Source organism: Carcharodon carcharias, chromosome 19 (genome assembly GCF_017639515.1).
Source record: "Carcharodon carcharias isolate sCarCar2 chromosome 19, sCarCar2.pri, whole genome shotgun sequence".
In the NCBI taxonomy this organism is placed as follows: domain Eukaryota; kingdom Metazoa; phylum Chordata; class Chondrichthyes; order Lamniformes; family Lamnidae; genus Carcharodon; species Carcharodon carcharias.
In genome coordinates, this window is record NC_054485.1 from 24,178,261 (window position 1) to 24,203,435 (window position 25,175).

Sequence of the window (25,175 nt, forward strand, 5' to 3'; positions counted from 1 at the left end):
TAAGGCAGATGTTACCCATTTTAAATGGGTTTAGTGTCTTGCCTGAAAAAGCGAGAGTGAGGAATGCAGCATGAGCTCTTATAACTGAGCTGCACTGATTGTAAAATAGCTAGCAGCTGCATCACTGCCTGGTGTGACAGTGAGCTACACAGAGAGAGGGTCAGGATTGTTTGAAACCCCTTCTGTGCTGAGCTTGGCAAACTCGGTTGGAGTGCTGGAACTGGTTATCACCGACCCCCTACCCCAGACAGGGGGGGGAATTCAGCAAGGGTTTCTGCACCTCCTCTGCTCCCCAGTGACTGGAGTGTGTGTGTGTGTGTGTGTGTGTGTTTTCCTCTTGGTGGGGGAGGACAAGCCCGTATTGAATTCAGCTGTCAAGCCTCCTTGCTTGATTACTCATAGAAGGATGCAGCTCTGAAGGAGGCCATTCTGCCTATGCCAGCTCTTGATAACTATCCAGTTAACCTCACCCCCCCCACCCCAGTTCTTGCCCAGCAGATCTTGTTTTTAAGTATTGAATCTGCTTTCACCAGCCTTTCCAGTGCATTCCAGATTGTAACAACTTGCTCTGTAATTTTTTTTTCCCCCGTAACCTCTCACTTGCTAATCATCTTAAATTTGTGTCCTCTGTCTACCGACCCTCCTACCAGTGGAAACAGTTTCTCTTTATTTACTCTATCAAAACCCTTCAAGAGTTTGAACACCTATCAAATAATCTTGCACATGAAGAAATTGTTATATGCATGATGCGTTGAAGGACTGTATTGCCCCGGGACTGTACTCTAACAATAATCAGAAGTGAGGGAGGAGGATAAAATAGCAGATTGTGCTACAAGAACAACAAATGCCTTTTTAAACTCGAAGTAACTATGAGACAAAGGGAGCTCTGTATTGTTTTGTTGTTTAAATCTGGATGGACTCCAAGTTGATGCAATAGGCTGTTGCCGGTAATTCTTTATCTACCAGCAGTAAATAATAGGAGAATGTTGATTTGTCTGTTTGTTTTTGCAGTCATCTCCCCTTTGCTCCTGAAAGCACTCACTCACTGACCGGGTGTTTTGTGGACTCTGGTAGCCTCCCTGATACCTTCCTGATGCAGCCATTTCGTGTTTTAGCTGAGACAGTGGGTATTTATTTGACCCCTGCCAAATCCTTAAGTGACCTCTGATGACAGGCAATCAGTAGGGATTGCTGGTTTTCAATCAGAATTTTGAACCTTGGAAGAAATTTTCCTCTCCCATTGTTGGAGATATTAGAGACTTCCCACTCCACCCAACTGATGCCAACTAAAGGCTGCCATGACTTTACAACCAGATGTGTGGTAAGAGGGGCACGAGGGGTGATATTGGGCAGGGGGTGGCGAAAGGTAGCGCCAGGCATGGGAAGCAGGAGATATGAGGGTTGAATAGTGAGGCCTAGGCTGGGGGCAAGGTGGGCTAGGGTGAGGGAAGGGGGTGAGAGAGGTGGTCCAGTCCTGTTTGAGTAAAGCGTTCTCCCTCTGAGACCACTCTATCCCTTTTAGTAACATTAGTTTCTTGTTTAAAAACAGAAAATGCTGGGAAAAAAAACTCAACAGATCTGGCAGCATCCATAGAAAGAGACACGGAGTTAACGTTTCGAGTCCGTATGACTCTTCTTCAGTATGGCTCTCTGCACAGCTGCTGCCATACCTGCAAAAATTTTCCAGCATTTTGTAATTTTCTTTTACCTTAGTTTCTTGTTTGTTTAGCTTTCAATTATTGGGAGCTTAAGGGAAGATGTGCAGTCAACAAGAACTGGGGAACATAACAACTTTGAATATAGATTGATGTCTAGAGTTGAGCTTGAGGATATCCTATATGCAAATGATGCAAATATCTGCTTGATATGTAAACCTGCTGTTGCTTACTTGCAAAGGGCACACTGACAGAACTAAAATTCAAATAATTTTACAGACCTCTTAGTATAATTGGCTTAAAGGCATTGGGGAAGGATGGTGAGAGAGGTGCAGAGATGATGTGGGCCCTCAGGCTGTCATGGTGGGGGGATGGAGGTTTAGTGAGATTGGACATCCCATGGTGAAAAGGAGCCAATCAGGGTCAAGAAATTGAAAACTTAGTGGTGGAGGGTGTTGGTAGTGTTGTCAATGTGAAGGCCATTGGCTTCTTCCTTGGCCTGAGGCCCAACCAATCCTCACCCTCCTCCACCTGGCTGAACTTGTTCTCACATTAAACTACTTCTCTTTCAACTTCGTTCGCTTCCTCCAGATAAAAGGTGTTGCCATGGTAACTTGAGTCCTAGCTATGCCTACCTTTTAATGAGATATGTGGAAGATCCTTTGTTCTACTCGTACTTGTGCCTCCCTCCTCATGTTTTTTTCCCATTACACTGCTGCCTATTATTGGTGCTGTTTCCTGCTTTCAGCCTGAACTGGAAAATTTTGCCAACTTTACTCCCAATTTTCACCCTTCTCTCATCTTCACATTGTCCATTTCTGAAGCTTCCCTTCTCTTTCTCAATTTCCCTGTCACCTTTTCTAGGTATTGACCAAGTTTCACTAAAAGCCCGCTGACTACCACAGCTAACTTGACTAAACCTCTTCCCTATACGGGCTCTATCCAGTCTGCCAATTTCTCTCTCACTATTGTGTCTGTTCTGATGATGCCGCCTTCCATACCAGCACTTCTGATATGTCTTCCTTTTTCCTCAACCAAGCATTCCTCTTCACCCTGATTGACATGGTCCTCGACTGTGTCTGTTCAATTTCCTGCTGTTCTCACTGCTTTTCCTTCCTCCCAGAACCATAGTAGGGTTCCCCTTGTCCTTGCCTTCCATCCCACCAACCTTCACGTTCAACAGATCATTTTCTGCCACCTCCAGGGTGATGTCAGCACTAAATGAACCATCATCTTCCCTCCTCTTTCAGCATATAAAGAGACATTTCCCTTTGTGACACCCTGGCCCACTCCTCAATCACCCCCTCCTTCTCTCGTGGCACTTTCCTGTGAAAGTGCAGGAAATACAATAGCTTCCCTTTTACCTCCACCCTATTGTAGTAATTAGATTTGTTGTCCCTCCCTCCTGTCAATCAACCATAAGTCAGTGCTATGGGAGCAGCTTCCAGTAGAAAGATTGTAAGGTCCGTCCGTTCCAGGATAGATTTCCTGTTTGTGTCCCGTGCATTTGCAGTCAGATCCACCGACGTCAAGCCAGTGCTTTTCTCTGACCACTGCCTCCTACTGGCTGGCTGCCACTTAGAGATGGACCAGAGGGTGGGCAGGGGGGCATGGAAGCTAAACATGCAACTGCTGACCCCAGAGAACATTGAGGAGCTCAAGAGGGATTACAAAGGTTGGAGAACCGTGAAACCCCACTTTGAGTCACTGACACACTGGTGGGAAGCGATCAAGGGAAACATCAAGAGGTTTTTCATCCTCAAAGGCACCCAGAAAGCTAGAAAGGAACAGAGGGAAATGTCCCGACTCCAGAAAAACATGCAGAATCTGCTCCGGTTGCAGTCGATGGGGGTCGATGTCAAGGAGGAACTCCAAGAGGTGAAGAGCCAGCAAGCCTCGCTCTTTGCCTCGGAGGCCTTCAAGATCATCTTCTGTTCCAGAGTCCGCTCTGTGGAGCAGGATGAGACGTGCTCACGTTTCTTCTTCCAAAAGGTACACAGAGAGAGCTCTGTGATCAACAGCCTGAAGGAAGAAGACTGCTCAGTAAAGTCATCATAGTCCGACATTTTGAGGATCAGCAAATCCTTCTATGCCGGATTGTATGAGGTGAAGCCCACAGACAGCACGGCCTTTCAGTCCTTCCTGTCGTCAATCATGGACGTCTTAGACGACAGTACACGGGAGAGCCTGGACAAACTGCTAACTCCTGACAAACTGACTAAGGCCCTTGAGTCCTTCAAGAAGAGTAAAACTCCCGGAAGCGAAGGCTTGCCGGTGGATTTGTATTCGGCTCTGTGGGACTGGATCGGCCCAGACCTGCTAGAAGTGTACGAGAGTATGCTCCTGGCCGGCAGTATGTCAGAATCCATGAGGAAAGGCATTATCACCCTCATCTACAAGCACAAGGGGGAAAGGGAGGAAATTAGAAATTGGCGACCCATTTCACTGTTGAATGTGGACTATAAGATTCTGTCCAAGGTTATCGCCAATTGGGTCAAATCCACTCTGGAATTGGTGATCCACCCTGACCAGACCTGCACTGTGCCGGGCAGGAAGATCTCTGACAGCCTCGCGCTGCTCAGGGATACGATTGCCTATGTACAGGACAGAGGTGTGGACACCTGCCTCATCAGCTTGGATCAGGAGAAGGCCTTTGACAGAATATCACACACCTACATGGTGGATGTGCTCTCCAAAATGGGGTTTGGGGAGGGAATTCGCAATTGGATCCAACAGCTCTACACTAACATCAGTAGTGCAGTCGCTATCCATGGGTGGGAATCAGATAGCTTTCCGATTAAATCTGGAGTCAGGCAGGGCTGCCCTCTCTCCCCTGTCCTTTTTGTGTGTTGCATAGAACCCTTTGCTGAGTCCATCAGGAAGAATCCGGGCATAAGAGGAGTGACGATCCCAGGCAGTGTCTATGGTGAAAAGGAAACTGGGCATGTGGGAGCGACGCTCCCTCTCCATTGCGGGTAAGAACCTGGTCATCAGGTGTGAGGCACTCTCGCTGTTGCTGTACGTGGCGCAGGTCTGGCCCATTCCACACTCCTGTGTGGTGGCGATCACCCGAGCCATCTTCCACTTTATCTGGAGGTCGAAAATGGATTGTGTCCGCAGGGACACGATGTACAAGCCTCTAGATAAAGGGGGAAAATACGTGCCCAACATCGCCCTCATACTGATGGCCACCTTTGTGTGTGGCTGCATCAAACGGTGCGTAGACCCTCAGTATGTAAACACCAAGTGTCACTACATGCTGAGGTTCTACCTGTCCCCAGTGTTACGAAGGATGGGTCTGGCCACGCTGCCGCAGAACACTCCAAGTAGTCGGACTGTGCCGTACCACCTGTTCCTCGTGGGAAAATTTATGCAGAGAAACACCTTCGACCACAAGTCCATCAGGCAGTGGTCGGCACGTAACGTCTTAAAGGCCCTGAGGGAAAAGGAGAGGGTGGATCCTGTGGGATGATTCCCTGAGCAGACTGACAAAGTCATTTGGCAGAATGCCTCATCGCCAGAACTTTCCAACAAGCACCAAGACGTAGCTTGGCTGGTGGTGAGAAAGGCCCTCCCTGTAAGATCCTTCCTACACGCCAGGAGTCTCATCCCCTCGGCACATTGCCCTCGAGGTGGCTGTGGTGGGGAAGAGACCGTTGTTCACCTCCTTGTAGATTGTGCCTTTGCAAAGAAAGTCTGGAGAGAGATGCAGTGGTTTCTGTTGAGGTTCGTCCCGAGCAGTTCTGTGACACAGGACTCTGTGCTCTACGGGCTGTTCCCAGGGACACACACCGAGACAAACATCAACTGCAGCTGGAGGATCATCAACTCGGTAAAAGACGCTTTTTGGTCTGCCCGTAACTTGTTGGTTTTCCAGCGCAAAGAGTTGTCCCTGTGTTGCAGACTGGCACATTCCAAGGTCCAGGACTACGTGCTGAGGGACACAGTTAAGCTTGGGGCAGCCGCCGCAAAGGCGCAATGGGGAAGGGTCGCTGCCTAAGACCTTTCTGCCACAGTGCAATGGGGGGCTGGGAACTGTAAAGAGCCCCTCGGATGTGCAGCCCAAAATGAATGTCTGCCAATGATTGTAATATTCATTGTTTGTACTGATACACCTTGTGATTCATGTTGTAAAAGTTGAACCTGATTGTATTCTTGTGATGGTGATTTTGAAATGGTTCGAAATGTTGTTGAAGATTTATGAATAAAGTATATTTTTGCAAAAAAAAAAATTACATAGAAAGAAACTTGCCTCTGATGGGGGAGTCCAGAACAAGGGGGAATAATTTTTAATTTGGAGCAAGGCTGTTCGCAGGTGACATGAGGATGCAATTCCTAACACACAATGTGGTGGAAAGCTGGAACTCTTCCCCCCCCCCCGCACCCACCAACCTCCCCAAAAACTTTTGAGCCTGAGGGTCAATTGAAAATTTCAAGACTGAGGTTGATAAATTTTGTATCCAATGTTACAGAGCCAAGGTGGGTTGATGGAGTTCAGATACAGATCAGCCATGATCTAATTGAATGGCAGAACCTACTCAAGTGAATGACCAACAGTTGTATCTTACAATAGCGCACTAGGCAGTGAGCACTTGGTGAAGGGCTGGAGTGCACCTGAAACGGTTAAAGGGTAGGAAGTCACACGGGCTCCTTGGAGAAGTGATGATGGCATTACATGAGTTATATTTGAATGGTGGGGGCAGGCAAGTGTTGAGTTGGGGTGCCTCAGAGCAGTGTTGGGACTCCAAGATAGGTGTAAGTAGAAGCTAGATAAGCACATAAGAGGAATAAAAGGATATGCTAATTGTGCTGGATCAAATAGGGTTGGAGGAGGCTTATGTGGAGCCTAAACACTGGCATTAATAGTCGGGCCGATTGGCCTGTTTCTCTTTTGCAAAACTCTGTTTCTCATTTATGATAATGACTTGGATTCAGAAAAGGTTAATCTGCAGATGTCAAATTAGCAGATGCAATCTGATGTAAGAAAGCGGTTGGGGAGGGGTGAAAACTGGGTAAAATAGGAGTCACATCAAATTTCTGGAAGAAATTTAATGCGATGATCGCAGCATGAAAAGTATCAAAGCAGCTAATGTTAACGGGAAATCTCAGCTTTAGTATCTCAATCAGTGGCCAAAATCAACAAAGCAAAGAGAATTGAGAACTCGTGATTTATACTCTACTTTTCAGCTACAAAAACTTCTGTTCAACCTGTAAAGAACTCTGGTCAGAGTGTGGCTTGAGTCCTGTGTCCAGCTCTGGTCATTGAAATGTAAGAGGGTGACATTTGATCCTAGAGATGGTGCTAACTAAAGCTACAAGGCAATTGTTTGAGGAAGGATTGGGGACATGTTGAGCTTCTTGACCTTTTTTTTGTTGTTTTTATGCTTGGCATTGAGGTCTGCTGTCCGTGCAAACCTGATTGAGCTGTATTTCTCTCCCTTTTGTAATGTTGCCTTCGCTGGAAGTCCCTTGGGAAACCCAAGCCCTAATGGTTCTCCTTTTTTGTCTTGTAGTCACTGGAAGCGGATCAGGCTATCTTACTGAAGATGAAGAAGTTGATTAAAGCCATTCACTCCTCTGGACTCTGTAAGTCACAAATCAGAACTAGGGTGATGGGATCTGAACCAGATGTGTTCATTTATTGAGACAGAATGATTGACTGAAGCTGTACTGTGCACTACTGATGAATAGGGACTGGAAAGGGAAGAATGGAGAATTTTGCATGGTGGCTAATCGCCTGTGAAAGAGTTTCTTGTGTGAAAACATTTCCAAAGAAAGGGGAGAGTGACTAAAGCTTTAGTATTCCCTTTTCCTCACTGATTTGCCATTTGTTAAGTAAGGCAGAGAGTGAGCTGTCCTAATGTACCAAATGCACTTGAAGGATAATCTCGTGCTGAATTTTGACCCAGATAAACGTTCCTTCCTCCTTCAGTTCCTGTGTACGTACCTCTTCTGACATTTATCTATAGGCTTCAGCAGAGCGTTGTTTGAAGGTTCATTCTCCTTGTCTTTTAATCAACCCCCACCCCTTGCTGAATACTGTATTGCTGTTGGCTGTAGCTTAGAGGATGGCGTACTCTGGCCTCTGAGTTTGAAGGTTGTCCCTCTCCAGAGATGTGAGCACTTAAACCTAGGCTGTGACATCCCCAGTGTAACACTGGAGGAGTGCTGCACTTCAGCGGTGCTGCCTTTCAGATAGGACATTAAACCGTATTTAAGACTGAGATAGATAGGTTCTTGATTGGTAAGGGGATTAAAGGTTACAGGGAGAAGGCGGGAGAATTATCAGCCATGATTGGATGGCGGAGCAGACTCGATGGGCCGAATGGCCTAATTTCTGCTCCTATGTCTTATGGTCTTATGGTTTTAAACTGAGGTCCGTCTGCCCCCGCAGGCGGGTGCAAAAGGTCCTGTGGCATTATTTGAAGAAGAACAGGGCGTTCTCCCTGATGTCCTGCCAATATTTATTCTTCAATCAGCGTCACTTTTTTAAAAAAACAGATGATCTGATCATTTTCACACTGCTGTTTGTAAAACCTTTATGTGCACAAATTCTCTGCTGCATTTCCTACATTATACAACAGTGACTATGCTTTAAAAGTATGTCATTGACTGTAAAACATATTTTTGAGGTCCTGAAAGATGTTCTATAAATGCATGACCTCGAATGGCAGCAGAAGTCATAGAGCCATTGAGGTTTACAAGTATGGAAGGAGGCCTATTGTATCTGTGTTATTTCTGTTTATTCCATCCATTTTTTCCCATAACCCTGAATCTTTCCCAGTTCCAATATTTATCCATACTCTCTCTTTTTTAATGGATGCAATCACCTCTTCCTCAGAATGTGAAATGATGAACTGCCTGAGTTGTTTTCTTTTGGAGGAAGAGAAGAATTACTAGCTGACCACTAAGTATTAAGGAAAGAGGACCAAATAGGGAGCAGAAATCATCACTAAATGGTGGAGGGAGGTGGCTGGGTAAAAAAGAACAATAATTGGATGAAAATCTAGTAATTGATAAGCCAATGCAAGTATTATTCCCCCAATGCAAGTATTCCCACCAAGGATTGGATGATCGGCATCTCATTGTTCAGATTTAACTGCTCTGAGGGATTAGTCACTTTCTTACTGGCCTTATGGGCATCTGAAGTGAAGTGAAGAGAAAGCCAGGCATTTTCCTCTGTACAACAAATGGTGGGCCTCCAGCGACAGTTTCATTTTTAGAACAGAACAATGTGAAGTTGCAGGAAAGGGGGTAAACTCTACATCATTACAAATGCTAAAGGAGGGTTTGTGGTTGGGGTGAAAAAGCAAATTGGTCTCTGGGTCATTTGCAATTTGTTTTAATGTTGTTAGGTCTTTTGAGTTTACTTGGATACATGCAAATTAATGGGACCATAGATTTAAACGTTATAATTGGATTGTGGGAGCCTATGAAATCTTTGCACTGTGGTGAACTAACCACATAAGGGACTGGTGTAAAGATAGGTTATGGCTGTGGAAAGGACATTTGTGAGTCTGGCTGATTGTTTAAACATCCAGTGAATCCTTCCAACACTGTACACTATTTACAAAGGAAAGGGTGAGTGAAGAAAATAGAGAAACTAGATTTCTATCCAGTCATTAAACCATCCTCCTCAAGACCACAGATTTTCTGCAGAACAGAAAGCAATAAATTGGGCAAACCAAGAGGTATTTAATCTTGGCCTCTTTCCTTGCACCAAGAACTATCGCTAAAGCCTTTTAGCTTCATTAATACATGTCAAGTTAGTCTTGAATGCCGTGAGCTTCATCTCCACTATGTGGAGACCTCCTCTGCAGGAGAAATCATCATCTCCATTCACTGAAAGGTCTGCCATGACTGTACAGTGGCCATTGCAGATTCCTGTCTTCAGTGACACCACAAAATAAATGAAGAAAGATTTTATGATCCCAGCTGATGGTACTGGACAAATCAGATTCCAGAGTGAAACCTAGCTTGATTGTTAGAAACCATGGAGGAAAGTTACATTCACAGGAGTCTGCTGATGAATGTTTAACACCGAAGAATAAAATATTTATTAAAACAAGAAAAATGAAATAAATTACACCAGACAAAAGGTTGGAACGATTTCATCACAGACACACAATGATTTAATTTACCAATATTCCTTTACCCAGCAATATCTTTACGGACACACAAACCAGTGAAGAGTTACCACTAGCTTGACACACAGACTACTTGCTTGGGACTGGCACATGTGCAAACAGTTTTCTTCAGGTGAATTCTCGATTATTCACCTGGTGCTTCTCGCCCAACTTGTATCTCTCTCCGAGACACTCAAAAATAACAGTGCTTTAAACTCACTTTCAGTAGCAACACCACTAAACTGATCATGTTACTGATTCCTATAACTGACTATTCAGTTAACTGCTGCCCCACTAGCCTATACACTTCTCTTCTCAGAGAGCTGAAAAATCCCTGTCCTCACTCTGACACACACTGAACGCTTCTCTGTTTCTCTGTGTCTCTGTCATTTGACTACTGTCACTAGCCAACAGCCCAGTTTTTTTCAACTTTATTTTTTTCCCAAAATCACTAAACTTCTAACCCCTTTTTAACCCATCTCTTTAACTTCAGGGGCCCTAAAACCTCATTAAAAATGTACATACATATAAACAAACCCAAAAGACTAACCTTTCAGTCACAGTTCCAGCCACACTTCCAGGCACCAAGGCTCATAAAAAAAACCTAAATGACACTGGAACCACTCTGCCTTCCTTTAAAACAAAAATACGTATATCTGTATTAAAAATTAACTTAAAAATTATACATCATTTATCACAACTTGCATTTGTATTCTGATTGCTACTATGATGTTGCACCAAGATCCATGCTACTTCAATCAACTGGCACCACATGGAACCCTGTGCAACTTGAGCATAAAATACTAAAATGAATTTTATCAGGCTAGTGAAAGGAGAAATATGCAAATACTCTAGAAAATTATATTTGTGTATAAACTTGCCTGGACCACATTTGGAGTCCTGTTATCACTTCTGGGTACCACACCTCAGGAAGGATATTTTGGTGATGAATGGAGGTGCAGCATAGATTCACCAGAATTATAGTGGTGCTAAAAGGGTTAAATCATGAGGCCAGATTGCATGGACTAGACATGTATTCTCTTGACCATAAAGGTGAAGAGGTGACCTAATTGAGGTGGTTGAGATGATTAAGCAAGTTGATCATTTTTCTTTATTGACCCAACTGGTGGGGGAAATCCAAAGCAAAAAGGCATAACCTTAAAATTAGAGTTAGGGTGTTCAGGCATGACCTCAGGAAGCACTTGCACACAAAGGGCAGTGGAAATCTGAAATGCTCTCACCTCCCCAAAAAAAAACACTGAGTCTGGGAGTTGATTGGACATTTTTGTAATTTTGAAATTGAAACATAAGGAGTGCAAAAGCAAAGAAGTCATGATGCATGCTTATAAAACATTTGTTCAGCCTCAGCTGGAGTATAGTGTCCAATTCTGGGTATCAGACTTTAGGAAGGATGTGAAGGTTTTAGTAAGGGTGCAGAAAAGGTTCACCAGAATGGTTCCAGGGATATGAGACTTCAGTTACGTGGATAGATTGGCGAAGTCAGGGTTGCCCTCCTTAAGGACAAGGTTGAGGGGAGATTTGATAGAGGTGTTTGAAATAATGAGAGCCGGACAGAGTAGATAAGGAAAAACTGTTCCCACTGGTGGAAGAATTGGGAACCGGAGATACCAGTTAGGGTAATGCAAAAGAAGCAGCAGTGACACAAGAAACATCTTTTTCTGTGGTGCGTGTTTAGGATTTGGAATGCACTGCCTGAGTGTGGTGGAGACAAATTCAATTGTGACTTCCAAAACAGAAAGGGTAAACTCCTGAAAAGGAGAAGAATTAAGGTTTTTGCATATTATTTACATATTAAAATGTTTGATTTTGGTGAAACCCTTCCTTGATGGTTCAGTTTGTAAATGCACAGTATTAATTAGACTCCTATTGCCTCGATCACTCCCTTTTCTCTCCAGTCTGAGAATTTAGTTTCTAATCTGTGCTAAATTAACTGATTCCAGGTGGGGTAGATGCAGTGATGCTACATTTAGCCTGTGTGCTCCTGGGTTATGGAGGAGAATGATTGGCCTGGGTTCTCCCCTCTCCATGAAAGCTGTTGGAGAAAGCATACTGGGAGACCTCCTGAAGCTGGGCATTGATGCGTTATTTGACCATGGGCATTAGTACTGGTGAGGCTAGCTATCCCGTGAATATATTTCTAAGGAGACATCTCTTTTTTTTTCTTTTGTGTTGGTGTCCAGCACATGTGGAGAATAAAGAACAGTACATTGAAGTTCTGGAAAGCTTTGGGAACCACCACCTATCTCAAAACAAGAACGAGTTGTCCATGGGTTTCCTAAACCTCGGAGTGTTCACACGTGAAGTGACGGCACTCTTTAAAAACCTGGTAAGTTTGCTCAGCTGGCCATTACCAGTGAGCTATTTGAATGCTGTGGTTAACGGTTAACACCAGTTTTCATTAGGTGATGAGATAGTAAGCTATAAGGGGGATTTGAAGAGGTTGCAAAGGGATTTAGACCAGTTAAGTGATTGGACCAGAAAGTGGTATAAGAGTGTAATGCACAAAATTATTCATTGGGAGGAAGAATGGAAAGGCAGAATATTCTATCAAAAGTGTTGGAGGGTCCTTGTCTACAAATCACAGAAAATTAACATGAAGATACAGCAAGCAATTAGAAAGGCAAATGGTATTGCAAGTGGGTTGAATTACAAGAGTAAAGACAACTTGCTGCAAATATACATGGATCTGGTGAGACAACAGCTGGAGTACTGTGTGTAGTTTTGGTCTCAATACCTAATGAAGGATATACTTTCCTTAAGACGGGCACTAGATTGATTCATGTGATAAGAGGCTGTCTTGAGGGGAGGTGAATTGAATAGGATGGGCCTATACCCTCTTGAATTTAGAAGGCTGGGAGGTGATCTCCTTGAAACATTGCTTGGCAAGGTAGATGCTGAGAGGCTGTTGCCCCAGCTGAATAGTCTAGAAAAGGGTCATACTCTCAAGATAAGGGGTGTATTCAAGACCGAGATCAGTGGATTTTTTGACACTATGGGGAGAATTTTCTCCCCGTTGGGCGGGCTGGGTGGGAGTGGGCGCGCAGCCAATTGCCGCCCACGATCGGCTGCACGCCGCCATTTTACATGAGTGGGCCAATTAAGGCCCGTTCAGCATGACACGCACTCAGAAGTGCTCAGCACTAACTGTGCCGGCGGGGGATGGAGGGAGAGTTGGATCCTGCCCCCACAGCCGACCTGAAGATTCTGCCCTATGGGAATCAAGGGATATGAGGATATGGCTGGTTTAGATGTACAGCCATGATCTTCTTGAATGGTGGAGAAGGCTAGATGGGCCACATGGGTGACTGGTGCTCCTATTTCTTATGTTTTTGAGAGTCTCTGGAACATTAAATTCAGGAATGATAAGTTTGCTGAGCATACACAACATGATATTACTTAAACATTCACTAACAAGATCATACTTACAACCACACATGATGGGAATTTCAGAATTGTACAACTCTGATCTCAGTATCCTGTGTCTTTGCGAATCCCAATGTTCATTGCAAACAGTTATTCTCTCCACCACCAAGATTGTCTACTTCTACCTCTGTAATATAGCCTGTCTTTGCCCTTGCCTCAACTAATCGGCTGCTGAAACCCTCATGTGTGCCTTTGTTATCTCCAGATCTGACTATTCCACTGTTCTACTGTCTGGCTTTCCATCTTGCCCTCTCTGTAAACTTGAGCTCATTCAAAATTCTACTGCCTGTATCCGAACTTGCACCCATAACACTAGATCCCTTAGTGCCTCTGCCTCATTTCTAAGGAGTAGATGACTGTTGTGTATCAACCAGTTAGTTGTATATTTTATATATCTGACTTGGCTCAGAGCAATGCAGAGATGACACCAGTTCTAAGTTTACAACAGGTTTATTTACATTGCTTTAAAATATCTCTTCAGTTACAAGATTTCTATATACATGTTCACAGCTCTGGTTTCTTGGGTCTTTCTGGAAGCTTCTATTTACTTTAGCTCTCAGGGCTATACCCAGGCTTAATCAAACAGGCATGAAGTTAAATCAGTCAGCAGATTAATATGATCAAACACAGATTCATGAAATCATTGAACACTACAGTGACTTCCCTATTCTTCCTACCAAATTGCACTGTCTCACACTTATAGATATTGTCCTCTCCTTGCTAGCTCAGTGGAAAAAGATTTTTCCTTATTAAAACCTCATTACTTTGTGTGTTTCTCTCAAAATCAGTCTTGGCATTTCCTGTCTCAGTGAAAATCTCTCCTTATGTTTAAAGCCCATTTTTCTTGGTGTCATCTTACTGGATCTTATTCAGTCTCAGCCCCAATTCTGCAAAGTTACCACTAGTTCAACTATTGCTGTTTAAAATTTTATAAGCTGTATTTTAATCCCTAATACATCCAGCTAGGGTACTGTGTAGACATCACAATCCACTTGGTCTTCGACATCAAAGGCATATATTCTTGAAGCAAAATAATGTCCTTCAAGTTAGGAAAAAGAAAATGAGTCTTGTTTTCCACATTTACAAATAAAAGTTGTATTGTACTGTATTGTTTAAAACATGGGTCACGGTTGCTACAGCAACAGGCTTATATTTCCCTTTCATTGGAATGCTGTCATGGAAATATCAAGAGTGTGGCTTCTTCACAACATTTTTTTAAAACCCATATTATCCCTCTTATTGGGGTTGTTAATGATCCAGTAAAGAAAGAACTTGCATTTGTAAAGCAGCTTGGCACCTTGGCAAGTCCCGAAGCACCAGTGAAAGAGTTTTGAAGTGTGGTCAGTGTTGTAATGTAGGCAATATGGCAACTATAATTGCACATTGTAAGATCTCGTAAGCAGGAATTTGAATGTGAACAGATTATCTGGTTTTTAATGATGTTGGTTGAGGGATAAAGATTAATAAAACAAAACTACATTTATTCTAGTTGCAAACCAGGCTTCCAAATGACTCCTATTGTTAGCTTACTAGCTCCGTCTTGCAGACCTGCTCCTTCAGTCTCTGTCAAACTGGTTGCTTAATTGCAACGTTTGATACATCACTTTTTGCGGTTATAGGATGTTCTGTAACTTACTGTTCATAAGATGATACTTCATTATAATAGTAAGTAGAAAACGGGATGGAGGGAGAACCACAAAAGAAGCTATTTTGTAACATTTTGTTCCTCCCTTCCCCTTTTTGGATAACTGGCCATGTTTGGCTGAGGAGAGGGAAAAATCAGCTGAAATCTTGCAGCTGACTGATGTTCAGTAACACCAGGCTGGAAAAAATCATCTCTATTGAGAACAGGTTCAGTTTACAGTATTTGACCCTGAGCTGAACTTCTGACCTCATAACCCCTCTATCACCTAGACTGCCTACTTCTAGCTTTGTAATATCACCCATCCCTGTGCTTTCCTTAGTTCCTCCGCTGCTCAAAACCCTCACCCAAGCTTTTGTTACCTCCAGATTTGACTATTCTACTCTCTGGTCTCTTGGCCGGCCTCCCACTTTGGATCCTCTGTAAACTTGAGCTTATCCAAAGCCCACATCCTAACTTGCACCAAATGCTGTTCACCCGCCGCTCTGTGCTTGTTGACCCATAGCGGCTTCCAGTCCAGCAACAAGTTTTTAAAAGTTCTCATCCTTGTTTCCAATCCCTCCACGGCCTGCCTCGAACTCCTCCAGGCCTACACTCTCCCGAAATCTTTCCACTCCCTCAATTCTAGACTCTTGCGAAGCCCAGACTTTTGTTGCCCCATCATTGAAGGCTGTGTCTTCAGCTGCCAAGGTTTTGAATTCTGGAATTACTTCCTTAAACCTTCCTGCCTCTCTACCTTCCCCTCCTCATTTAAGATGCTCCGTAATCTACATCTTTGACCAAGTTTATGATCACCTACCCTACATTAAAGGTGTTATACAAGTGTCAGTTGTAGTAGTGGGTTTGGCAGTGATGTTCTTGTGGTCATTGTGCATGCTTGTACATGAAAGACTGCTTATGTATTGTGTCCTTTTAACCCCTTCCTTTTGACTCCAATCAGGCTGTGAAACCGCGTCTTGTCTGAAAATCATTATCCAACTTCCATGAATTATTCTAATGGTGCTTTTTTAAAATCTGTTTACAGACTCAAAACATGAACAACATCCTCTCCTTTCCATTGGACAGTCTGCTAAAAGGGGATTTGAAGGAAGGAAAAGGGGTGAAGTTACTTCTCTTTTTATCTATTTTTGAAGAATTGTAACCTTAATGGGAGGGTGGTGGAGGCAGTTTGCCTCACATCCTTTAAAAAGTACCTGGATGAGGACTTGGCACGTCATAACATTCAAGGCTATGGGCCAAGTGCTGGTAAGTGGGTTTAGGTAGATAGGTCAGGTGTTTCTCACGTGTTGGTACAGACTCGATGGGCTGAAGGGCCTCATCTGCACTGTGATTCTGTGAATAACTCTGCTTAGCCCAGGTGTGTAACTGAATGTGACTATGTTGTAGGAGAACATTGGCTGTGTAGTTGGGAGACTTGTCTTTGGATCTCACTCTTGTTGGAAGGCCTATGGCGATTTTTATGGCATGACTATTGTGTGGTTTATGGGATATCTACACTGTTCAATCCCCTTTCCTCTTTTCTACTTGTTGAAGGAGGCTTTGCAAAATGGGGGGAAAAAGGAGAGAGTTTTCTGCAGAGATTGAGTTACAAATAAAACATTTGTGTTTTCTGACCATGCAATGTGAAGTGCCATTAAACTTTGCTCATGTCAAGATGACCAAATTATGTGCCACAGGGAATATCCAGCACACAGCCCTTGGCAACATGGGCCTTGAAGCCAAGACAACTATCTAGGGTTGCTAACACTCCTGGATTGACCTGGAGTCTCTTGGAATTGAAGATTAATCTCCAGGTCAGTCCTACATGCAAGCCCAAGAGACAACTTACGGGGGCAATAAATATTTATTTTCCATTTTTTCTGAATGCTTTTGTTTAGTTATAAAAAAATTTGAGATGGGGGAGGAGACAAGAGGCTGTTTGGCCGACAGCCAAGAATCATCCAGTTAGGCTTTCCAATTGGCTGTGGGAAGGCAGAGCAATAACTTTGTGAAGATGGACATGTCAGCCAACCAATGGTGGGAGTGGTGTTGAGGGTGGTTGGGGGGGGGGGGGGGGGGGGGGGGGGGGGGGGGTGCGGGGACTGGCGGTCATATGGTGAAATCTACCGGAATATGTCTAGCCAGAGTTGGTGTTCCTACTTCGTGCACTAGTCTGTTTTGTTCTGGTTTAAATTTTTGTGGGCCTGAGGGTTTTAAACATTGTCCTTTGGTTGGTGAATCATAACTTATTTAATGGGATTTGCTTCAAATTCTTGCACTCTGCCTTCTGCAGCCTCAGAATTTCAGGACCTATATGGGACCTCTTGCAAGATTCCATGGTTGTAACTAAATAGCTTGCAATAAATCAGAAAGGCTTGCAGTCTGCTTGCTACTAGTGGAGTGGTGGGTAGCGGGTAGAGGGTTACTCTATTCTGTTTTCATTGGATGGCACTTGGAAGCTACTGTGCAGAATCTGCTACCACATTCATTTCTGCCCTCCCCTCGATCTTGGATGACGAGCCCAATGATATTGCAGTCTACATGTAGTCTCAGCCAACTGACTTGACATGGGCAGGAGGTGTGTGTGTGTGTGTGTGTGTGTGTGTGTGTGTGTGTGTGTGTGTGTGTGTGTGTGTGTGTGTGTGTGTGTGTGTGTGTGTGTGTGTGTGTGTGTGTGTGTGTGTGTGTGTGTGTGTGTGTGTGTGTGTGTGTGTGTGTGTGTGTGTGTGTGTGTGTGTGTGTGTGTGTGTGTGTGTGTGTGTGTGTGTGTGTGTGTGTGTGTGTGTGTTTGGATCAATTTGTTGCAAATTAGAGTCCCTTTTTATGTTCACTCTGGCAGCTGTTGGAGTGAAGCTTCACTAGAATTGGCATTGATGGGGGAAGAGGGGTGGGGCACGGCACTGGAGGAAATGCTGCCAGCCTTTGGGTGCCACTTGGACTCCAACTCCTGGAGTCACTCCAGGTGCTGATGTGAAAGTTATTCATACTCTGGGTTTCCTTGAAACATGGCACCCCCTTTAAAATCAAATTACCTGAATAGGCCTTTGTACTTGGGCAGAGTTCTGAAATGGGATTGCCGCCTTTTGACTTGAGTCACAGTCTGAGATTGAACAGTGTGTCTGTAATTTAGTGGAAGGTTTAGCATTCACTCTTCACTGATCTGACAGCTGTGTGTGCGAGCAGTGATGTCATTGGAAACTGGCCACACAAATGGAAGTTATATTTGTTTTAATAATTCAGCAGAAGTCACCACTGAGACGTGGAACATATTTTTCTCACACTTTCCACTTAATGTCAAATTGAGGTTTTCTATGTCCAGTCCAATGTGGCCAAATGCTCCTTTTACTTTCACCTACCATGTACATTAACCCCCTAGCCTGCTATGAGCATCTCTTACAGTACTAATGTGGCATTTTATACGCTAGTAGTCCTGGTGACCTAACTTGTGTGTATGGTTGGCAATTTGAGGTGCAGGGCAATGGATGTTATGAATTTGTAGCCTAATCTCTGACCTGCTTTGGAGTCTTTCAGCTGATGAGAGAGAGGGAGATGTTCAGTCTCCTGTTTAAATAAAGCCCCCTTTAGTCAGTTTGGATTGAGTTGGAGCCTGAGGAACAACACACTGGTTATATATCAAATAATATAGCACAAAAGGAGGCCATTCGGCCCATTGTGCCTCTGATCTTGACCTGACTTAGAACTTCTGCAAATAATGTTAATGATATCAGCAAGTTTTCTGTAGAAAAGCAGTTGAGATAAAATGGACTGAGAGGCGATTGTGCTTGTTAAGAGAGGAGGATTAAATGATGTGGTTGACAGTGATGATATTGAACCTGCTGCTATGAATGCATTCAATCTGAAATTCTAATCTTATTGTGTTGCTGCATTGTCTAACTGTGGTGTTTTTGGAGGCTGAGCTTCAACGCAGATTCCCCTTTGAGTTGTCTGGTTCATCCGTTGCCTATTTTTATTGAGTCCCAACTTGTGTGCTTTGTGGCTGTGTGAGAAGGAGCTCTGTATCACTGACTCTAGGTCACAATCTCCAGGCTGGCAGGTGGATTGTTACAACCGAGATGGGAGGAGTGTGCAGTTGATCTAACCCCACAGTTCACAGGTTGCAACATTAGTTTGAATGTTCAATAATCACAAATGGCCAATTATTTACCCTCCGAATAGAAAGGCAAAGCTGATCAACATACAGTATGGAGCGAGCGCGCGCACACACACACACAAAATAGAAATGGAGGAATTCTGCCAAAGGTTAAAAATCAATGGTTCAAAGGCAAAAAATAGATGGTGGAGTCCTTGAAATGGCAACCAGATTAAATGGTTGGTCTCTCAGTACTGATCCACGAAACAATGACTCTGGCACTGCTTTTCAGGCAGACACCAGGAATATTCAAGGGTACTTATTCCAGCATGCAGAGCAATGCAGGAGCAGCATATATTCACTACGGCTCTGGACTGCAAAAAGGCTGCCGCCTTCCTTCTCAAGCAGTTGGTCCTTCTCTCCTCAAAGCAAAACCAAAACCAGTTTTTAGACACACTCTTCCATGCCCAGGTTTTTTTTCCCCAGAGCCATAAATCCATGTGACCCCTTTGTACACAGTCCACCAGGGTCAAAAAATTTCCAGCTTTTTTTCCCCCAACTATTTAACTATGCTTTCTTGTAAAAGGATGCTTTTTCCAGGAATAGCAATCAGAGTCCTGCACTAACCCTTTAAGGGACAGCGTCTTTTAAAATACACATTCTTCTAGAATGTCCTTGGTCCTTGAAGATGAACCATTTTCTGTGGTTAAAGTGTTCATGGCAGGATGTTGTCTTTGCAACTCATTTAGAGGTGAGGTAAATTAAACTGTTCTTTATTCTTTGTCTACAGGACCCAAAGAAACTCATTGAAAAAGCCTGGAAAGACTATGAAACCAAAGTGTAAGTATTAGATCTATGGAAACAGCTATTAATGAAGGAATATAAGAAGATTCATTTTTGAGATGGCATTCTTCAGATAAAAAGAAAGAAAAAGGAAATACTTTTTTAATATAGTGCTTTTCATGACTATCGGACATCTCAAAGCACTTCATAGCCAATGAATCATGTTTTGAAGGGTAGTCACTGTTATAATGTAGGAATTGTGGCAGCTAATTTGTGTTCAACAACAGCACTGTGATAAAGACCAGATAATCTGTTTTTTGATGTTGATTGAGGGATAAATATTGGCCAAGAAACCAGGGATAACTCCCCTGCTCTTCTTTGAAACAGTGCCATGAGATCTTTTTCCTCCACCCAATCAGGCAGATGGGACCTCCATTCGATGTCTCACCCGAAAGACGACACTCTTGACCAGCGCAATGCTCCCTCAGTACTGCACTGGAGCGTCAGTTTTGATTTTGTCAGCTTAATGCCCTGAAGTGGGATTTGAATCTGGAACCTTGTGATTCAAAGGCAAGTGCTCCTACTAACTGAGACATTGACACACTAAGATTAAAATGAGGTCTTGTTTTGTGATTAGATTCCATGTTGCTGCATTAACTAATTCTATCAAAAAACAAAATGGTTTTATTGGTCATTCACCCCATTGCCTTACATTGCGACAGTGAAGAAATGGCGATTACATTTCCAAGGCAAGCCATTTGCCATTCTGACTTGGAAACATATCGTCGTTCCTTCACTGTCGTGTGTGGGCAGGGTGTGGGTGCACCTACACCACAGGGATTGCAGCGGTTAAAGAAGGCAGTTCACCACCACCTTCTGGAGGACAATTAGGGATGAGTAATAAGTGCTGGCCTAGTCAGCGACGCCCAAATTGCATAAACAAATAATAAAAAACATCACTGTACTTGGAGCCATAGAATCTTAAAGCACAGGCACCATTCAGCCCAACATGCTTGTGCCAGCTCTTTGAAAGAGTTCTCCAATTCAGCTCACTCCCTTGCTCTTTTCCCATAATTCATAATTGAATCTATTCTGCCATATTTTCAGGAAGTGCATTCCAGTTCAGAATAACTCACTGCTTTTTAAAAAATAAATTCTCCTCCTCTTCCATCTGGTTCCTTTGCCAATTGCCTTCAATCTGTGTCCATTGATTATTGACCCTTCAGTCAGTAGAAGGAATTTCTCCCAAATTATTCTATCAAAACTCTTCATGATTTTGAACATCCCTACTAAATTTTACTTTAAAACTTTTCTGCTTTGAGGACAACTGTCCCAGTTTCCCTAGTCTCTCCGCGTAACTGAAGACTCTCGTTCCTGTTACTGTTCTAGTAAATATTCGCTGCATCCTTATCAAAGGTCTTCAATTACTTAAAATTAATTTGTGAGCTGCCTTGAGGCATTTGAGAGATGTGATGAGGTACTGGATAAGTAGTGCTCTGAGTTGCTCTGGCTCTAGGCAGGGACTGGAATTGTTGCTTTGTGTTCTAATATTTGCTTTTATTAATGAAAATTTTGATTGGAATCTTCTGCATCTGTCTTCAATTGGGGGAGTAAAAACTGTTTTCTGAATCATTGGTATTCGGTTAAGTTTTAGAAATTTAATGAAAGCTTGGGCTCTAAACCGGATAACTGGCAATCCTACCCAGCGAGCACCTGGGACTTGTGTGAGTAAGAGTTTCCTGTGCCCTTTGACCTGAATTTTGAATTGCTATGAATTTACTTCCTGTTGAGGAAACCCATGTGCCGTTTGTCCAGGATGAAACTTTCCCTCATAATCTCAGGGTTTTCCATTGGGATTAATTGTTGTGCTGTTGGTTCCTGACATTGACTTTTCTTTTCCACTGTAAAATTACTTCTAATCCAAACTTCTGTTGAGAAGGTTACAGCCTCATTCTGCAATTTCCTTATGTTAAATATTGTCTAATACCGAAAGTTGTTTGATGAAGTGTATGGTTTTTGTTTTAGGAGGAGAGAGAATTAAAACGGTTAAAGTGACTTGATTTTTTGTTTTTAACTTCCCGTCCCTCACGTTTAAGAAATATTTGGTGAGCTGATAAATGGGAAGTGATTGTGAAACTTAGCCTTGAAAACATAGAAATAAATCTTGAGTTGGAAAAATGAACTTTTGTTGTTTTTACGTTAAAAAAATTCTTGACATTTTAATTATTTGATACTTCTTTCAGTCACTGCCTAATGCTTCTTGTTTTGTGTTTGTGTGATCCAAGCTATATAGCACAGCCTTACAAACCTGTACAAAATATGAAGTGCAGTGATGATGAGTAGAGTGAGGGATAGAGAGAGAGAGAGGGGTAAATAGGGTAAAAAGACATAATGAACTTGGATTTATTTAGAACCTTTCAAAACCTAAAGATGTCCCAAAGCATTTTACAGTTGATGAAGTACCTTTCTTTGGAACTATACACCCTGTTGTAATGTAGAAACATGGCAGTTAATGTGTGTATAGCAAGATCCTACAGGCAGCAATGTGATGAGATCAGATAATCTGTTTTATTATTATGATTTTGGTTGAGGTTGGCAAGGACACAGAGGAGTACTCCCCTGTTCTTTTAAATAGCACCATGGAATCTTTTATGTTCACCTGAGAGGTCAGTTGGGGCCTTGGTTTAATGTCTCAGTTGAATTACAGGAAGTCCTGACGCTGCAGCTCTCCCTCAGTACTGCATTTGGCATCTGAACTTGGGTCATGTTCTCAAGTCTGTGGAGTGGGACTTAAATCCACAACCTTTTGACTCCGGTGAGAGCGCTATCCACTGAGCCATGGTGTTGAGAAAGAGTCAGCAGATTTGGGGGGATAGGAATTGAACAATAGAACATATATGTTTATACCTTTGCTCTTTTCTGAGGTGCAGTTACATTAGTGCGAAATTCTCTCCAGCATCTCAAACCATGTGGGCTTTTGTGCCCCAGAGGCATAGACAGTGAAAGTTTGCAGATTATTGGACTGAGACAGAGCAGGCACGTGCACAATCTCTCACTCTGACATTTCTCAATTCCATGCTATGTTTGTATTTGTAGTGCAGACTTTTCACACTGTTTCCATTCTCTGAAGCCCTTGGCTTGTGCATTGAGTTGTACATTACGACTTACTGGACAGATCCTTTTGATAATGTAAGGGATCCTTGCCCTTGTTAGATGCTGTGATATTGAGTACACTGCACACCCAGCCTCACTATATTGGCCAGTTAGCTTGCCCTTCCACGCACCATTTTTACATAATGCATCTCTACCAGCTAGAATGAGAATTAAGGGGAAAGGCCTCCAATCCTCTATTAACCTGAACACAACCAAATCTCTGCTGCAGGCATCATCAGTCTCAGAGTCCATTCACCCAACACTCCTGTGCTCGCCAACTTACATTAGCTCCCAGTTTGGCAATGCCTCATTTATAAAAAAAAATTCTCATTCTTGTGTTGGAATCCCACAATCGTCTTGCCCCTACCTATCTCTCTAACCTCCCCCAGCCCCACAACCTTCCAAAATATCTGCTTTCTTCCAACTCTAGCTTTTTGTGCATTCCCTACTTCCTTTGCCGCACTGACAGCCATGCTTTCATCCGGTATAGGCCCTAACCCCTGGAAATCACTGCCAAATCCTCCCCCAACACTTTCCTTCCTCACCCAACGCTTTCCTTCCTCCCCCAACACTTTCCTTCCTCCTTGTTAAGATGGCCCTTAACACCTATCTCATTTGACCCCAAGTTTTTAGTCTGTTTTGATATCTCAGATGGCACAGTGTCAAGCTATGTCTAATTACACCCCTTTTTGTGTGTGGTACGTTAGAGCAACTGTTTACGTAGGCTGGTTTTAAAGCTGCTGTTTGGGAAGGTGAGCTGCCTACAGGTGAAGAGGAAGTAAATGGAACACTGGCAGCCTAGTTTCAACTTCCCAAAGCTAAATGGGAGGGCTTCATGAACCCAAGAGAGATGCAAGTATTTGATTACTATTTTAAATTCAGAGAAAGCTATCATCTGTTTATCTTCAAAGGCATTTGAAACCAGTTTTGGGAAGTCAATATCCGATACATCTGAGTGTGCCAATCTTGTTTATACTGTTGTTTCCCTGAGTTACCTGAGTATGTGTTGAAGATCAGGTCTCCATTTTCTGGTCTGACCTCCAAATGTGCTTTTTAGAAGAGCAGAGATATGGGACAATACAATATTAATTTTCTTCCTTAAGTTACACCATTAATTGAATTTACAGCACAAACAAGCCATTCGATCCAACGATTTTATGTTCACAATGAATCTCCTCCCATTTTACTTCATCTCAACCCAATTAGCATATCCTTTTATTTTCTCCCTTTTATAAGTTTACCTACCTTCCCCTTAAATGTATCTATGCCATTTGCCTCAATTGCTCTTTGTGGTAGCAAATTCCATATTCTAACCACTCTCTGGGTAAAATAAGTTTCTCCTGAATTCTTTTGGATTTACTAGTGGCTAAGTTCTTTATGCCCCTTAGTTTTGGATTCCCTCAGATGTGGAAACATCTTCCCTATGCCTAATATTTCAAACCCTTACCTTGTCACCTCTCAGTCTTCCCTATTCCAAGAGAAGAAGAACCCAAGCCTGTTCAGTCTTTCCAGATAGTTATAACCTCTCGATTCAGATGAATTGGACTGTGATCTAGGAGCGAGTGTCTACACCATGTCTGGAAACCCCCATTTTACGGTCACATTATAATTTGTGTCAGTTGTTGACGGCTGTCATGAAGGAAAAGCACCTCGAAATCACTGGGGGAGAAACCTGCTCGTACTGCAATGACTGTAGTCACTTGGAACAGGAAACACCAGTTACCAGTGTAAAAGCAAAATAGTGTTGATGCTGGAAATCGGAAATAAAAACAGAAAATGCTGGAAAAGCTCAGCAGGTCTGGCAGCATCTGCATCTCTTTCTCCACAGATTCTGCCAGACCTGCTGAGTTTTTCCAGCATTTTCTGTTTTTTTGCACCAGCTACTGTGTTTCTGAGTAACGTTGAGTGCAGTCAGCTGAGCACTTTGTTTTCCCTGTTTTGAATCAATTTTTTTTGCTTTTCAGCAATAAGATTGAAAAGGAGAAGAAAGACCGTGCCAAGCAATTCGGATTGAATCGTTTGGAAATCAGTCCCGCAGAAATCGTGGATGAACTGGAGAAAGAGCGAAAAATGTTCCAGCTCCAAATGTGTGAGGTGAGTTGTGACTAGATTTTTGTTTTGAAGATTTTCTTAAATCTATCTACAATGCTAGGAAGAAAGCTGCCTTGTTTATATTGCACTTTTCATGATCTCTGGGCTTTCCATAATGCTCATGGCTCATGAAGTAATCTTGAATTGGAGCGGTTTTACGTCTATCTGAGAGGGGAGAGAGCCTCAGTTTAATGAAAAATGCATTTTTTTTT

General features: G+C 43.1%; 1 protein-coding gene across 4 annotated transcripts in view; it reads left to right on the forward strand.

The window, feature by feature from the left end:
- Positions 1-25,175, forward strand: part of LOC121291537 (arf-GAP with SH3 domain, ANK repeat and PH domain-containing protein 2-like) — an 89,223-nt gene that overhangs the window by 14,570 nt on the left and 49,478 nt on the right. For all 4 annotated transcript variants that reach the window (XR_005946023.1, XM_041212882.1, XM_041212884.1 and 1 more), the window contains exons 2-6: positions 7,169-7,241; positions 11,983-12,128; positions 15,892-15,966; positions 19,727-19,776; positions 24,837-24,966. Coding sequence is in view for 3 of the 4 variants with exons in the window: in XM_041212882.1 (XP_041068816.1) it covers positions 7,169-7,241; positions 11,983-12,128; positions 15,892-15,966; positions 19,727-19,776; positions 24,837-24,966 (474 nt within the window). In the remaining variant the exon portion in view is untranslated. The remainder of the gene's footprint in view (positions 1-7,168; positions 7,242-11,982; positions 12,129-15,891; positions 15,967-19,726; positions 19,777-24,836; positions 24,967-25,175) is intronic.